Below are 16,676 nucleotides of genomic sequence, written 5' to 3'. Positions count from 1 at the left end.
CCCATTGCATCATATTTGCAATACTCAGTTATTCATGCATTTGTAGAAACCGCACCCTCACTTACTGTATGTGTATATCAGCTTCCTTAGAGGAACTTATAAAATGCTACATAAACCTAGCTAGATAGAATGAACTTGTACCATATATACCATCAAACCACACAGAAGATGTGCAGGAATGAAGAGGATAGGAGCACGTAAGTACCAAGAGCTGTATCCCCAGATCCATTAGCATTTAACAAAATATTTATTGATTGGCCTTATAGTCCTCTGCAGTACTTTGCATCAAATCTGGGTTTCATTCCTAGCCTCTACTCTCTTAGGTGCCTTTTAGGCTCTGGGCCTATCTACCTCTTTAGGTGCCACCGACATTTTCAAACCCATTACTTGACTGCTAGCTAATCCTATAGCTGCTTAAATCCCTAAGGTGCCTACATTTCTGCCACTCAGCATTTGCAAAGCCACTTAAGCCCTGACACCACTCCACACAGCTAATGAGCACATTGGAACCCTCGCTCAAGCTGACGTCCCAGAGGCCCCACAGTAGGATTCTCACACTAAGCAGGGGAAAGCCAATCTCACCAGTGCCGAACTGGTAGGTGTGCTCTGGGCACATGTAATACTCCTGGGGAAATTCTGCACCAAAAAATTAAAAATTCCACGCACAATATTTTAAAATTCTGCATATTTTATTTGTCAGAAATAACACAATATAACCATGCCAGTTTCAATTATTTTGGTAATTTGTTTCAAAATACCTATCAGCAAGTATGTCTGTAACAATACAGACAACAAAAAAGATCCAGGAAATGTTTTTGACAAATAGATTCTTTACTAGGCATGTTAATACAGAACTCTGAGTAATAATTAATTTAAACTGCAATATAGAAACGTATTTCCCACACCCCTCAGAAGCAGTGCAAAGGCTTGGGGGAGTCAGGGGTAATGGAAGAGCTGAGGGAGAGGGAAGTAAGTGCAGGGAAGGAGCCTGGGAGTGAACCTGGAGGGTTATTGGGTGTGGGTGAGAGAAGTATGGAACAGGGTTTTGTTGTTGTTGTTTTTTGGGGGGGGACGGGAGGAATTGCTAGGGAGTAGGGAAACCTCCCCCATGCAGACCCTGACTGATCCCTAGCCTTTTCCATTCAGTCAGGCACATCTGCCTCTATCCCTATGTGTCCCTGCACCCCCACTCAGCCACCCTCCTCCCCCCGGTGTCCCTGCACTCCCTCCCCTATCCAAATGCATCCCTCCCCATCCCCTTGTGTCCCTGCACCCCCTCAGCCATCCCCTATCACCATGTGGCCCTGCATCCCCCTGCTCCACAGTGTCCCTGCACCCCCACTCCCATTCAGCTCCCACCCCAGTCTGTCCCCCCCACTAGCCCTTCTGAACTCCAGTCTATGTGATCCCTCGCAGCAGCCCCATGCCCCCCACAGTCTGTCCCCCACCATATGCCGTGCTTCCTCACCTGGCCCTGTGGACAGGATGCTGTGAGGAACACAGACTCTCTGCTGGCTGCTACAGTGAGCTGTTCAGCTGCCCTCTGTTCTGGTGCCACAGCATCCCCTGGTGGGTGAAAGGCGTAACTGCAGCGCCTCTCCAGCAGAATGTATTTTCTGCAGAGGAAAAAGGTCTGGAGGGTCCATTAATTCTGCACGTGCTCAGTGACACAGAATTCCCCCAGGAGTAACATAAGACCTGATAGTTGTCAGACCCTGCAGCAGGAGGGCTGGGTGCAGGCCACCATTAGGGGAGGCATAGCACAAAAGACAGCATACAAAAGACAGTTGTGGGCACACAGAAACATAGGGCAAGTGTGAGAGAGCTATCACACGTGAGAGAGACAGAGCCTGTTTTGACTGCTAGGACATGGGTTACCTAAGTGACTGACCTGGCTTAGGTGCCTAGTTCCAGGAGAGGGCTCGTGGCTGAGGATCCTGAGCAGAGGGAGACTCATCAGCCAGACATGCCAAAACAGCTGCATAGGTGCCTAAGCCATTCTCCTCTCCATTTCAGTTCTGGTGAGCTTAGGCAGCTCCCCATTCAGCTAGTCAGTTTCTGAGGATCCCTTTCTTAGGCATCTAACTCTCCCCATGCATTGTATGGCATGCCTGGGCACCTGGTTCGAGGCGGAGGACTCCACTGGGCAGCAGACTGCTTAGAGGTTACAACGCTGAGTGAAGCAAGACTTAAGTACTTTTGAGGATCGGTGCCTTAATCACCAGACCACCAGCGGCCATGAGTGCTGCAAAGACAACACAAGCAGCCCCAATGGGGGCAAGTGCCTACCATTGTTCACCAGTGACTTCTACAGCTGATCAAGGAGTCACTTCCACAGGCTATAATGAAAATCATCCAGCCTGGCTGCGCAGAAAAATGGTGGTTTGTATTGTGGATCCTTCACTCGGGTAACATCAGATGATATCTGCAGCTTTCACAGGAACGTGGAAGATGCTCGGGGGGTTATAGAAAAGAAAATGAAATTCCTGCTTGTCTCTTTCTCTGTGTTTAGGTCAAGTGGTTAGAGACACAAGCTCTCTGCTGACACAATAACCAGAGATTTACAATCTCTCTGCCTGGCTTGCGTTGTCCTGTGTGTATCTGACCAGACTGTTAGTGTGCAGGTCCCGCCACAGTTTAAGGATCTATTTTGCTGGCGTACTGCACAACCACCAGGCGGAAAAGAGCAGCTCTTGTCTGAGTGCCTCTGCAAGATATTCAAGTACCACAAAATCTCCTCCTATTCATCCTACCGCTCTATTGGTATGTATCACTCTCAGGTTGTGTCTGTCTAGCTACACAATGTACTGTTTTTGTGATAAAGTAGTATTTGCTATTGCCATAGAAGACTGACCCATGTTTCATTCATTTGGGATTCACTCTAAAGCACTTTAGTCCTTCCACCTCTTGGTTTTTGCTGGCTGCATTTCAATGAGACATTTAAAATATCATTTAAATATTTCTTTAAATCTCCATTTCTATTGTCTGCACAGCAGCTGGTGAAAGCCGCTACTACGGGGAAGATTATTTTTCTTCCCTTAACTTAAGAGTGGCTCAGAAGCCTTTTCACTGCGTTGGCTGCTGTTCTCGAAAGTGATGACCTACCAGCCTCTGATTGTCACAAGTGCAACAATTCAGTTCCCTCTGCCCTGTGGTGGGGGTGGATTTCCCCTGGAGAGGCTGGTGGACAAAACATCAGTTTTGTTTCTGTGCAACATGAGGAGGAAACTGATTACACAATCCTGTCACCTCTCCTTAAAAGGTCTGTTTTCCCCTAACCCTTGGCAGTTTTGGGTTGCAGCTGAACATGGAATTTAGAGACAGCAAAGCAGGAACACAGAGGCCATTTGTTATTTCAAGCTCTGCTGCACCCCTCATAAATAATATCACTCACCTTGTTTTAGCTACAAAGGAAAGCAGGGAAGCTGATTGTTTCTTTCTGCAGCAAATATTACACGTGAATCCAAAGTATTCTCTCAGACAGAGGGGCTGGGGGCCAGCTGAACCCCACCCCTTTCAAAAGTTTAGTCACTCTACCAGACAGTGCCATTATTAGATGCAGTAAGAATGTTTCTCTTTGGAAAGGAATAATTTTTTATTTACAATTTTTCAACAAGATTTCAGCAGCAGCACAATGGGGACCTTGAGCTCCAAGGCTTGGTACAAAAGAGACGCCCGGGTGGTGATGCTGGGACTGGATTTTGCTGGCAAATCCACCATCTTGTCTAAATTGAAGAGCAACGAGGTTGTGGAGACTTTCCCGACAGTGGGCTTCAATGTGGAGTCTCTGAAAACCCCGTGTCATCTACCCGTGACTCTCTGGGATGTGGGTGGCCAAGCCAAACTCCGCACTAGCTGGAAGGACTATCTGGAAGACACGGACACTCTCATCTTTGTGCTGGACAGTGCCGACAAAACCCGGCTGCCAGAGGCAATGGCTGAACTGGAGAAAGTTCTGAACAACGTAAACATGACAGGGGTTCCAGTCTTGCTTCTGGCCAACAAGCAGGAGCTGCCAAGGTCCCTGTCTCTCTCAGAGCTGCGGGAGATGCTGAATCTCGAATGGTTCAGTGGCCGAAGCTGGGAGCTGAGAGGGTGCAGTGCTCACACTGGCGAGGGGCTGAGGGAAGCCTTAATGGCCCTGGCAGGACTTCTTAAGAGCCGGGATAAGAATTCCAGTGAATGTGTCTATGCGCCACTCCAGTGATGAGGATGTCTTTAATCTCAGACGTGACTGGAGGGGGCAACTTGAGCATGAAACTGGAAAATCAGGTAACTTCTTCCACTAGTAATCCCTCAGCACTCTGTTCATCTCAGAAATACCCCCTCTGCTCCTGGTATGATTAATGGAACTCCATATGGCATGTGTAATATTCCAAAATATCCCATAGTTCTACTGCAGCATGAAATCACATCAGAAACCCCCCTTAGCAAAGCTGCATTTGTGGACAGCAATGTTCTTGACCTTGCCTTGCCAGTTTTTCCTAATCTGCTGCACCAGTAAACTCAGCTCTCACTACAGGTATTACTTGGGGGACATTTATTATTTTGTTCATGTTAAACGTCTTACTCTATGCGTTCTGGATATGGGTTTTGACCTGATGAAGAAGATATTGCTGGGGTCAGTCTTTATTGTATTCCTCTAAACTCAGATGCACTCAGTGCAGAGTAACAGTCCCCGAGGGGATATATTTGAATGACCTCAGTTCCACTTCTCTTACAACTTATAGCACATGTTTATTGATCTGAAACAGAGCAGAATGGAAGGAGAATGGCTGAACAGAAGAAATTAAGCACAAGAATTTAAACAACTCATTGGCAATTGGTTTTAGCAGTGTCCTTTGTGAGCACCATGCTGGGCCACTGAAGCGTGATCAGGATTAGGTTGTGTGTTATGTTTTTAGAACGTATGTGTGGATTTGTGCGTATCCTGTTGTGTATCATTTTTGACATGTATTTAGACATGCTTCATTTTTATTGAAACAAGACTATAAATGATAATCGCTTGTCCTTGGGTTAATTTAAAACCTGAGAAAATCAAGCAGGAATGAGCACTGTGATGAGTTTTAAATGCTAGGAACAGATGCGTGCTCACCAGAGCTCTAATCCATCTCAAAATGTCCTGATGCTGAAATCTATTAGACGGTGGACTAGTCTGATAAGAGGAGTGCTAGGAGACCTGTCTATTGGGTGTTTTAAAATTAGACTAGACAAAACACTAAAAATGTACTGTAGAAAAGGCAGGGTGATAGTCTAGACTAGAGGACCTTAACGTCTGCTGTTTTCAGTGGGAGTTGAAGTACTCAGCAGTTGTCAGGTACTGCTGGGCACATTTCAGGATCAGGCCCCAGCTATGTAGTGAAAGTCTCTGTTTGATTCCGTTGACTCTTACACTGAAGAGTGGCCCTGTGGAGCCACTCCTGTAGCGAGGGCACATACAAACAACATGGAACCTTTTGTTAAACTTGGAAATTTAAACCAAACCAAAACCACATTGATTAAGATGAAAAACCTTAGTGTGTTTGTTAGCTTGTACTAGATTATTATGCTATCAATAGAAAACGGGGGGGAAACCCCAACCCAAGAATATTAGGCAGCTGGAATCAGCAAGTTTCAAAGAGGAACATACACATGAGGCAAAACCAAAAAGAAGCTTGCACTTTTCTTCTCATCACCTCAACGCATTTTACAGACATGAATGACTTAAGCCTCAGAAGATTACTGGGAAGTAAGGCAGTATTATCTGCCTCCTTTTACAGAAGGTGAAACTGGGGTCAGGTTAAATAATGTGACAAGAAGCCACCTGACTCCCAGAGCTATGCTCTAGCCACAAGATCATTGATGGGAAATCCCCCCTAACAGAAATCCTTCCTAGTGAGACATGCCAGAATTTTCAGCCACACTGTACAATGTAAGGCATAGTATATGCTATGCTGTGAAAGTACATAAATGGCCCAGTTTTGATTTGGAATAAATGATTGTTGCTATGAGTAAGAGTGCCATATACTAGACTTGCTCTGAAATGCATAGTGAACCTGTGTTCTAGGCAAGGCTGTAGCTTTATGTTACAAACAAACACATGATCATGTGAAGGATTTGGTCTTAAGAACAGTTTGAAACTGCAGTTACTGTAAACAGGCTGATTTTCCCATTGTTGCTTGTAAATGCAAGATTCCAATAAACGGAAGAGATCACTGAGACCTCAGATACGAACTGAATCATTTTAGCTTCCACTTGTCACTGTGGCTCTTTCTCAATCTCCTTACCCAGCCATCTGAACACAATGGGTCAGATTCTCACTCCGCACTCCAGCCTCTTAACACCAGGTAAAAGGGTGGAAGGGGCTTTACAGCTGTAGGGAACAGCTGGGAGCGAATTCCCTTAGAGCAAGAACTGAGACTGACAGCCTCAGGTTGTCCTTTTGAGGGCCCCTTTCCAAGCCCTGCTGTAAGGGGCATGGCTGAAGGGGTGTGCAGCTGAAAGGATGTTTCAGGCATGGGGCCATATCATACAGAGCTGCTGACATAGGGTTACAGCAGCCTGTCCCTGTCGGCCTATCTACATGAGGGAATTGACTGGCAGAACAATAGCAACATAATTCTAGGTCTATATCTATGCCAGTGTAACTCTCCATGTAGATTCTCTATTCTGGAACAAAAGTGACTCTCGGTATAGCTTTATTTCTGCTGGCCATTTTCCCTGTGTAAACAAGCCTTAGGCTGGGCTGTTTAAATCATGTAAGGGCCACTCTGACCCCTGGAGCAGCTTGTTGTTGGGAGAGTGCAAAGGTGCCTTAAAGCCCCCAGAGCCTGCTCCCCTCCGGTACTACACCTCTTAGAAGCCCAGCGCAGCAGCTCACCTGATAGCGGTAAATTAAAAAACTGATCTGGAAGGAGGGGAAGCTCTCATAGGCAGACAACTGTCTCAAAGTGTGTCTTGGCTTCTCAACTGTAAGCTCTTCAGGGAAGAGACTGGCTTTGCTTTTGTGGCTTGTATAGTGCCAAGCACACAACCGGCATTGACACAGACACAGTAACAGCTACTGAATGTTCACACACTATGCTCTATTCTCTCTTACTCCCTCTTTATTATACTGTATGCTCTGCGTCCATGTCTTCTTACCGTTTCCCTACAGACAACAAACCACACGGCTTCTCCCTTGTACTCCTAGTGAAAACTCAAATCAAGCACCAGATAAACAATTTTACTGAACTACCTGAAAAGGCACTTGGAGAAAATACAGGGTAGTTATTAGTATTTGAAGGCCTTCTGAGGAGTAAGTGTTTAAGAAGAATAAAACACTATAATTCTTGCATCTGAGTTACTTCACAGTCTGATCCTGTCAGATTTCACCAGGGAAGTACGTGCTTTCCAGAGACACTCAGCAGCCACACGCTGTCCGTTTAAAACACTCATTTCATTTTAGCATCAAACAAACGTAGTTACCATGAGAGCACAGTAAGCTGTATCTGGACTGAACACGAAATTGCAGCTGCTTCCAGCAGACTCCTAGGCCAAGTCTACACTAGCACTTATGTCGGCAAAACTTTTGTCGCTCAGGGGTGTGAAAAAATGCCCCCCACCACGACATAAGTTTTGCCGACATAAGCGCTCGTGTGCTCTATGCTCTCCTGCCAACATAGCTACCGCCGCTCACTGAGCTGGTTTTATTATGTCACTGGGAGAGCCCCCTGCCGTCGACCTAAGGCGGCTAAACGAGCAATCTTACAGCGGCACAGTTGTATCGGAACAGCTGTGCCGCTGTAAGCTTGTCAGTGCAGACACGGCCCCAGGAAACTTCAAACTAATTATGTAGCTCCATATACCACAACTCGCACTTGGCTGGGAAAAGGATTCCTCAGCACTGCAGGAGTTAGGTGCTGCTGTTCCAGAAGCTGGCCTTCTTCCCATTGGGGGTTGTGGCCCAAAGAAAAAAAAAACAGGAGCACAGAACTTCACAGGAAAGGTGAAACTTCACTGGTTAACCCAAGGGAATCTCCTCTTTGTGCTTGTGAAAGATACTAGCCTGACAGCGCGAGACTGAAATCCTCCATTTTGCCATATACAAGGGGCCTTACTGGCAGGAAAAGTGCAGCCCCCCTCACCCCCCATGCTGCCTTGCCAGTGTACTTCAACTACACACCTTCAGGAATCAACTCTACAGTGCCTAGCACAATGGGGCCTTGATCTTTACTGGAGTGCTCTGGTGGTGGTTTTTATGAGGATGAAACACACACACACACACACACACACTGGCAACTACCCTTAGATCACCAAGCTCAATTCATATAAGCCACCCAATAGCCATTGAATGGTAGTGAGTTACCTTTCCAGGTACTGATGTAGGCTGTGTTTGAATCAATGTTCTAGAGGTACACTAAAAGGCTCTGTATCTCCTTCTCAAGCCAAAGCACCACCTTCAATCCACCTGCTGTCACTTGGATATTGCAGCACTCGTCGCATGCAATGCACTATCATGACTGCTCAGACCTCTGCATTACTTAGCGCTTGGCTATACTTGTAAGTTACAGTGCATTAAAGCAGCCCCGGGCACCCTATCTCATGACGGGTCCACACTGGCAAGGCATGTAGAGCACTCTGACTCTACGGCTAGAGCGCTCCTGGTACTCCACCTCGGTGAGTGGAATAATGTTTGATGCATCCCCGCTGGAGCACCGCGGCACCAGTGTGGATGCCCTGTTCTGTTAATGCGCTCTGATCGGCCTCCAGAAGTGTCCCACAATGCCTGTTCTAGCCACTCTGGTCATCCTTTTGAACACTACTGCCCTGCCCTCAGGTGACCAACCGTCAGACCCGCCCTTTAAATTCTTTGGGAATTTTGAAAATCCCCTTCCTGCTCAGCCAGGCATGGAGTGCTCTCAGCAAATCTTTCCAGGTGACCATGCCTCCACGTGCCAGGCGATCCCCAGTATGGAGCAATGGCGAGGTGCTGGACCTCAACAGTGTTTGGGGGGGGGGAAGCTGTCCAGTCCCAGCTGCACTCTAACCATAGGAATTACGATACCTTCTGGCAGATATCAAGGGACATGCTGGAAAGGGGCAATGAGCGGGACGCTCTGCAGTGTAGGGTTAAACTGGAGGAGCTGCGAAATGCCTACTGCAAAGCCCACGAGGCAAACAGCCGCTCCGGTGCTGCCCCCACGACCTGCCGTTTCTACAAAGAGCTGGACGTGATACTTGGGGGCAACCCCACCTCCATTCTCAGTACCTCCATGGACACTTCAGAGCCCAGTTCAACAAGGCAGGAGGAGGAAAGCGGGAGCGAGGGTGCTGAGGAGGAGGGAGACACCCCAGCATCCCTAGATGCATGCAACCAGGAGCTGTTCTCAAGCTAGGAGGAAGGTAGCCAGTCGCGGCGGCTGGTGCTTGGGGAAGGACAAACACCAGAGGAGGTTCCCGGTAAGCAGCTTTTATTTTGGGAAGGAAGTTATTTGGCGCAGGCTCTTGGGGCAAGGAGGGTTAGGGCTGCAAGCATGGCTAGATGTGGAATAGGGCGTTTATGTGCTCTCTCACATCGCGGTAATAGGCCTCTTCAAAGTCTCAGCCAGTACTTGGGCAATGCACTTCCGCAGGTTTATTGGGAGAGCCACTGTGGTCCTTGTCCCAATAAGGCTAACTTGTCCGCGCCACTGTGCCGTGAGGGGCAGGGGGACCATTGCTGCACACAGGCAAGCTACATATGGGCCAGGGCAAAAGCCGCATTGTAGTAGAAGACCCTCCCTCGCTTCCCACGTCACTCTCAGCAGTGAGATATCTTCCAGGACGAACTCCTGTGGAAAATGTGGAGACAGTTCAGTATAGGGGGCCCCTGCAGCTGTTGGCTCTCCCCAAGGCACAGAAACCTAGAGGACAGTATGGCCGTGAAACAATCAGTCCCCCTTGACCCTGTGCTTACTCCCATTTTGGGACTCCCGGGAGTTATGTGCGCTCACTTTGGGACGGGCAAATTATGCTATTATGTAGACTGTGCTTGCCCTGAAAGTACAGGGGAATTATTGCTCTGTCTGGTGTGAACAATGCTGCCTCTGTTAACTGTTGCATTTTGCCTTTACAGATACAACCTTGAGATTGTCTGTGTTAGCACCGGCCGAAAAACTTCAACGAATTAGGAAGAGGCCACGTAAAAGCAAAGACGACATGCTACCTGAAGTCATGCAGCAGTCCCTTAACGGGAATCAAAAATTGTAGGAGTGGAGACAGAGTGAAAGGAGGATCCGCCTGCAGAATGAGGAGCGCGGTAAAAAAGTGAGGAGCTCCGGCAGCAAAGCACGGAGCAGCTGATAAGCATCATGAAGCACCAAGCGGACTCGATCCAGGCGCTTGTAGCCATGCAGGCGGAGCACTACCGTGCCCCCCGCCCCACCCTGCAGCCCTTATCCCAAAGCTCTTTCCCTTGTGCCCCCATGTCACCTCCAACCCACTATCTCCAACATCTGGGTTCTTATCGCCACCAGCTGCCTCCAACACCTGTAGCTTCACCACTCAGCCCGGAAAACTACGACCCTTACCCGCTCCACTCAATCCCCATCACCATGCAGTATAACCATCCTGAAGTGCAGCACTCATTGCACAGCACTTCAGACAGGAAGGCTGTGTATGATAACAGGACATATGCAAATCTGTGATTGAACCGTTCCCCACCCCACCCCCTTGCCCTTTCTGTTTCCCAAGCAGTTGTGTTTCTTTTCAATAAATGCATTTTCTTTTCAATAAGTGGATTTTTTGGCTTTGAAAACATTCTTTATTATTTATTGCATAAAGTAAAAGATACCTTAGCCCAGGAAATCAATAGACACTGCAAGTCAGTGTATCATACTTAGCAAACACAGATTCCTGACAACATTGGAATCGCTGCACTTCACTCCTGTGCAGGGCACCAAACATTACTGGTGGCTTTCAGCCTCAAATTGCTCCCTCAAGGCATCCCTAATCCTTGCAGTCCCGCACTGGGCCCCTCTAATAGCCCTGCTCTGTGGCTGTTCAAATTCAGCCTCCAGGTGTTGAACCTCCGAGTTCCATGCCTGAGTGAATCTTTCATCCTTCCCTTCACAAATGTTACGGAGGGTACAGCACGTGGATATAACGGCAGGGATGCTGTCATCAGCCAGGTCCAGCATCTGAGAGTGCCAGCAGCCCTTTAAACGTCCAAAAGCACACTCCACAGTCATTCTGCACTGGCTCAGCCTGTTGTTGAACTTCTCCTTGCTGCTGTCAAGGCTCCCTGTGTCGGGTTTCATGAGCCACGGCATTAAAGTGTAAGCGGGGTCTCCAAGGATCACAATGGGCATTTCGACTTCTCCTACTGTGATCTTCTGGTCTGGGAAAAAAGTCCCGGCTTGCAGCTTCCTGAACAAGCCAGCGTTCCGAAAGATGCGTGCGTCATGCACCTTTCCAGGACAGCCTGCGTTAAGGTCAATGAAATGCCCAAGGGGATCCACAAGCACCTGGAGAACCATAGAGAAATACCCCTTCTTATTAACGTACTCAGAGGCTAGGTGGGCTGGTGCAAGAATTGGAATATGTGTCCCATCTATCGCCCCTCCGCAGTTAGGGAAATCCATTGGTGCAAAGCCAGCCACAATGTCATGCACGTTACCCAGAGTCACGGTTCTTCTGAGCAGGATGCGATTAATGGCCCTGCAGACTTGCATCAACATGATTCTGACGGTTGACTTCCCCACTCCAAACTGGTTAGCGACCGATCGGTAGCTGTCTGGAGTTGCCAGCTTCCAGACTGCAATAGCCACCCGCTTCTCCACTGGCAGGGCAGCTCTCAATCCCGTGTCCTTGTGCCGCAGGGTGGGGGTGAGCTCATCATACAGTCCCATGAAAGTGGCTTTTCTCATCTGAAGGTTCTGCAGCCACTGCTCGTCATCCCAGATTTGCATGATGATGTGATCCCACCACTCGGTGCTTGTTTCCCGAGCCCAAAAGCAGTGTTCCATGGCGGTGAGCACGTCCATGAATGCCACAAGCAATCTCGTGTCGTGTGCGTTACTCGCGTCGATATCATTGTCGGAGCCCTCACTGTCAATTTGGATCTTAAGGAATAACTCAACTGCCAAACATGACGTGCTGACGAGACTCGTCAACATATTCCTCAGCAGTTCGGGCTCCATTCCCGCAGTCCAAAAGGGAAGATAGAGCGCGCAGTACAAAAAACATTGAAAGATGGCACCAAACGTGGATGGAAGCAGAGGGATTGCTGGGATGCGAACCGATGCATCACGGGGCATTGGGACAGGACCCAGAATGCCCCGCCCCCTCGCCCCCTTCCCACAAGCCACAGCGCCAGAATGGGAAGAGGTGCTCTGTGGGATAGCTGCCCATAATGCACCGCTCCCAATGCCGCTGCAAGTGCCGCAAATGTGGCCACGCCAGTGCGCTTGCAGCTGTCAGTGTGGACAGACTGTAGCGCTTTCCCTGCTGTGCTCTCCGAAGGCAGGTTTAACTCCAAGGGCTCTACATCTGCAAGTGTAGCCAGGCCCTTAGACTCAACATTGTGAATTACAGACTGACAGCAGCTCAAGGACAGAGTCACTGGCTTTTGTTATGCACGTTAAATACAACTTTACAGAATTACTTTTTTTTTTTCTTTTTGGTGACTAAAGGAAAAACAGAAGGTCCCATTAGATGAATGTTTAAAAACCCAGCTCAGGTTGCCAGATCTGCTTGTGCTGAAGCCAATGGAAGCAGGAACAGGTTTTTAATAAGGCACATTGATTAAATATGTAAATCCACATGTAGGAGGCCGATTTATTTTCCCAGCAGTGGGGACCTTAAGCATCTTAAGCTGACTTATCAACATCCTGCTTACAGAAAAAACTCTCACTTCCCTCTAGGCAGTGACTTGACAGCGTCTCCTGTCTCAGAGGATGTCATGGGACTTATCACCAGCTTCATTTTCTGGTCTAGAGATTTTTCTTGAGACTTACTATTCATATTGTTGAGCTGATTTACAGCACTTCTTGAATTTATCTGCATTGTGTTGGTTCATAACATGCCCAAGTGGCAACATATACTTTGCTTTTTTTCCCCCGATGCATTTTCCCTTGCAATGTAAAAATGTATTAAATGTCAGATCCCGCTTCTGCTAACTGTTTTACCATGCCCGTGCCATCTCAGGGCCTCATTGTCAAAACATCTACTGACTTCAAATGGAGCAGGATAAGAACATAAGAACGGCTGTACTAGGTCATACCAATGGACCATCTAGCCCAGTAACCTGTCTTCCAACAGTGGCCAATGCCAGATGCCCCAGAGAGAATGAGCAGAACAGGTAATCATCAAGTGATCCATCCCGTTGCCCATTCCCAGCTTCTGGCAAACAGAGGCTGGGGAAACCATCCTTGCTCATCCTGGCTAATAGCCATTGATGGACCTATCCTCCATGAACTTCTCTAGTTCTTTTTTGAACCCTGTTATAATCTTGGCTTTCACAAAAAAGGATTGAGCCTTTATCTAAACAATATTGTAATTTTCATCAAAAGTGGTAAAATTGATTGATCATTTTATCAAATAGTCACTCACTTTACCAAAGTTTTAAAAGTATCATTATCATGAGACTTGTGGAGTTTGATATATAACTAGCCACCTGACTAGGTTATTTTGTCACCCTTACCCCAGACTTTTATTCTGAACTGTAGATTATCTTCTTGATAGATTAAAAACAAACAAAAATGTCTCTTAGAATCAAATCACACACCATTTTAGCAGTTATGAGCAATTATTTACTTTAGGAAACAAGATATTTTTCCTTTAGCAGAAATATAACAATTTATAGTACTTATTACCATGAACAGTTCTTATGACTTATTCCTTATGGCTCTCAATCTTCAATTTGCTAAATAAAACGTGCAATTATACGAAACAAAACCATTATTTGGAAGTGCTTTTATTCCATTAAATATATTGAAAATATTTATCCCTCTGTTTTTCACAGGATTAATATACTTAGTGCATAAGGATTATATTAAAAATAGTTCCAGGACTTTAAAGCTTTACAGTCAGTAAATCATCTTCCTCTAAGTAGATTTTAGTAAAAATTAACTGACATCTCAGAAAAGGTGACTGCAATTCTTGATTACTACCATTAACATCTTATAAAAATAATTAATATGAAGACCCCTGGGTATCTCCAATAAATCCATCCACTCAGTGTCCAACACTATTGTTTTGTAGGACCAGTAAATCATCTTGTGCATTTCAAATACCTTCCACAGTGCCGTTCTTAATGATAGCCATCCTCAGCCATAAATAGCCAGGCTGTGTTACTGCCTTTGTTTACACCAGAATCTTTGGGGAATCTAAAATATTAGCATTAAGAGGTGCATGTGGATCTCTGAAGTCTCACCTACCAGGCTATTCTTGTGGCCAGGGTGTTTGAATGTTAGGGCATATGCATAGTGCAGCGGTTCTCAAACCTTAGCAACCTGAGGACCTCCATTTTGATTTAAAAATTTTCAGGGACCTCTAAGCCTCCCTGCTCAGCCCCAGGCCCTGCCCCCACTCCACCCGTTCCCCCAAGGCCCCGCCCCTCCCTCCCCCCTGCTCACTCCATTCCCCCTCCCCCCCGTCGCTCACTCACCCCCACCTTCACTCACTTTCAGCAGGCTGGGGCAGGGCGTTTGGGTGCAGGAGGGAGTGAGGGGTACAGGCTTACCTGGGGTGGCTCCTGAAAGCAACTGGCACATCCCTCTGGCAGCGGCCCCTGGGGGGGGCCAGGGGGTCTCTACACACTGCCTTTACCCACAGACACCACCCGCCCCCAGCTCCCATTGGCTGCAGTTCCTGGCCAATAGGAGCTGTGGAGTCAGTGCGTGGGGCGGGGGCAGTGCGCGGAGACTCTCTGTCCCGTTCCCCCCCCCCCCAAGGGTACGTGCCGGCCACTTCCAGGAGTGGCACGGAGCCAGGGCAGGTAGGGAGCCTGCCTTAGCCCCACTGTACTGCCGGACTTTTAGCACCTAAAATCTCCCGGTTTGACTTCAGTAGCCTCTGGGAGAGGGAGGAGTTGATCAGCGGGGCCCTTGGACTCCCTGGAATACCCTCAGGGACATAGTGCACAGAGAAGTGAAGCGTCAGCTATACAGTATTTTGGAAGGACCACATCAGTCTCTCTCACTTCCTAGTTCCTTGACTCTCAGATTAATGCTCTCCAACCTGCCTCTCTATCGCTACCTGCTTTTTACTCATTCTCTCTTCTCCTCCAGTCTCGGCCTGTGTGCTTTCCCCTTCTCTTCTCGACTCCCCAAGGCATTGCAGTGTGTGGAGTTGCTCTTCCATGTGCAACACCATCTGTTTGGACTCTTCCTCCTTTGGAAACACGTCTCACTTTAAAAATCCCTTTCTGCTTTTTCCCTTTGAGACACCATAGAGGATTTTGTAATGCTGTTGATAAGGGACACTATGCAAATTTTCCAGTGTATACACGGATTTGATAGTTATTCCCCCCCCCCCCTTTGGAATAGTTTGAGCTATTTTAGTTGCCTTTTTTTTTAAAAGCAAAACTTTAACAAACTATTTTCTTGAATGCAACACAGATCAGATTATTTTTTAAACAAGCAATTTCCCACCACCTCCCAAACAGAGACTACGATAAGTTAAAACCAAACAAAACTAAACCCACTAAACTAAGAGACAATCTATCCTTCACTTTATTACTCAGTGACGTCCATACCTCACAGCAATAATCCATGAGTTTCGACGAAAGAGAATTATTTCTAACAGAGCATCATAGAGTATTTTTACTCTTCTCTGAGTGGGGCAGTAGTAGCAGTGGTGGATGTAATTTAGTAATACTAATGTATAATAATTTTACTGACCAGGTACCTATGGTATTAATGAGACAGTCACTGTATAGCTAAATTGAGTTACAGGACTTTCCTATATCAGTGTATAAATCTATCTTAAGAGCAGGCTGTTGGAAACCCCACCCCCAGAAAAGCCACAGAATGGGTCTAGATAAGCAGCCTCCCAAACATACACTTAGGGGGCAATTACAGGCTACCAGCAGGGAAGATGCTACTTCCAGGCTCCAGCCCAAAGACACACAGCCTTTTTGCCAAAGCTGGGAACCGAGGAAATCAAAAGACCACTACATGGCTACAAAGACTCTCTGGAGAGAGGGAGGGGGAGCTGCCAGTGAGCTGTTTGTGTGGGGAACAGACTGACATGGACACAGAGACAGGTTCTGAGGCAATGTCTGAAGGAGCTGGGCCCTTCTGCAGCTTCCAGGAGGTGGTAAGCCTTAGGGGCAGGCAGGCATGCCTACAGACTGGCTATCATTTTAAGATGTTTTTCTCTGAAATGCTTTGATTCTAAATAACCAATACAGTGCTTTGAGAAAGCTGTTTGGTCAACGGGTATTACTGGTCATAGCTCCCGAGGGGCAGAAACGCAGGCACTAAAGATAAGTCAGACCTGCTGAGGAAATCACAGCTAGTACCAGGGTCTAGCAGCTCAAGACCTGGTCTGAGAGTGGGAGAATCACGAGTCTACCCCAAGAGAGGTGATGGCCAGCGGCTGGAGACCTGATGGGGGCCCGCTGCAGGGAGAGGTCAGAGATGCAGTTAGCCTGGTTATTGGGACAGACGTACTTGACTAAAGGATTTAGCAACAAATGTTTTGTGGTGGTAGTGTCCTTACATGCACTTAAA

At 47.3% G+C, this 16,676-nt stretch overlaps 1 protein-coding gene across 1 annotated transcript; it reads left to right on the top strand.

Moving 5' to 3' along the window:
* Positions 1-2,668: 2,668 nt before the first annotated feature.
* On the top strand, positions 2,669-4,978 carry ARL11 (ARF like GTPase 11). The gene is made up of 2 exons (XM_048830946.2): positions 2,669-2,763; positions 3,618-4,978. The coding sequence occupies exon 2, from the start codon at positions 3,635-3,637 to the stop codon at positions 4,205-4,207; it is 573 nt and encodes a 190-aa protein (XP_048686903.1). The 5' UTR covers positions 2,669-2,763; positions 3,618-3,634; the 3' UTR covers positions 4,208-4,978.
* Positions 4,979-16,676: the final 11,698 nt, after the last annotated feature.

The sequence above is a fragment of the Caretta caretta genome, chromosome 1 (assembly GCF_965140235.1).
Source record: "Caretta caretta isolate rCarCar2 chromosome 1, rCarCar1.hap1, whole genome shotgun sequence".
Classification (NCBI taxonomy): Eukaryota; Metazoa; Chordata; order Testudines; family Cheloniidae; genus Caretta; species Caretta caretta.
Note: the sequence above shows the minus strand (reverse complement) of the source record. Positions and strands in the feature narration are given on the sequence as shown.

Excerpts from the sequence above, each read along its gene's own strand:
- ARL11 (XM_048830946.2), top strand. The coding sequence starts at position 3,635 with ATGGGGACCTTGAGCTCCAAGGCTTGGTACAAAAGAGACGCCCGGGTG.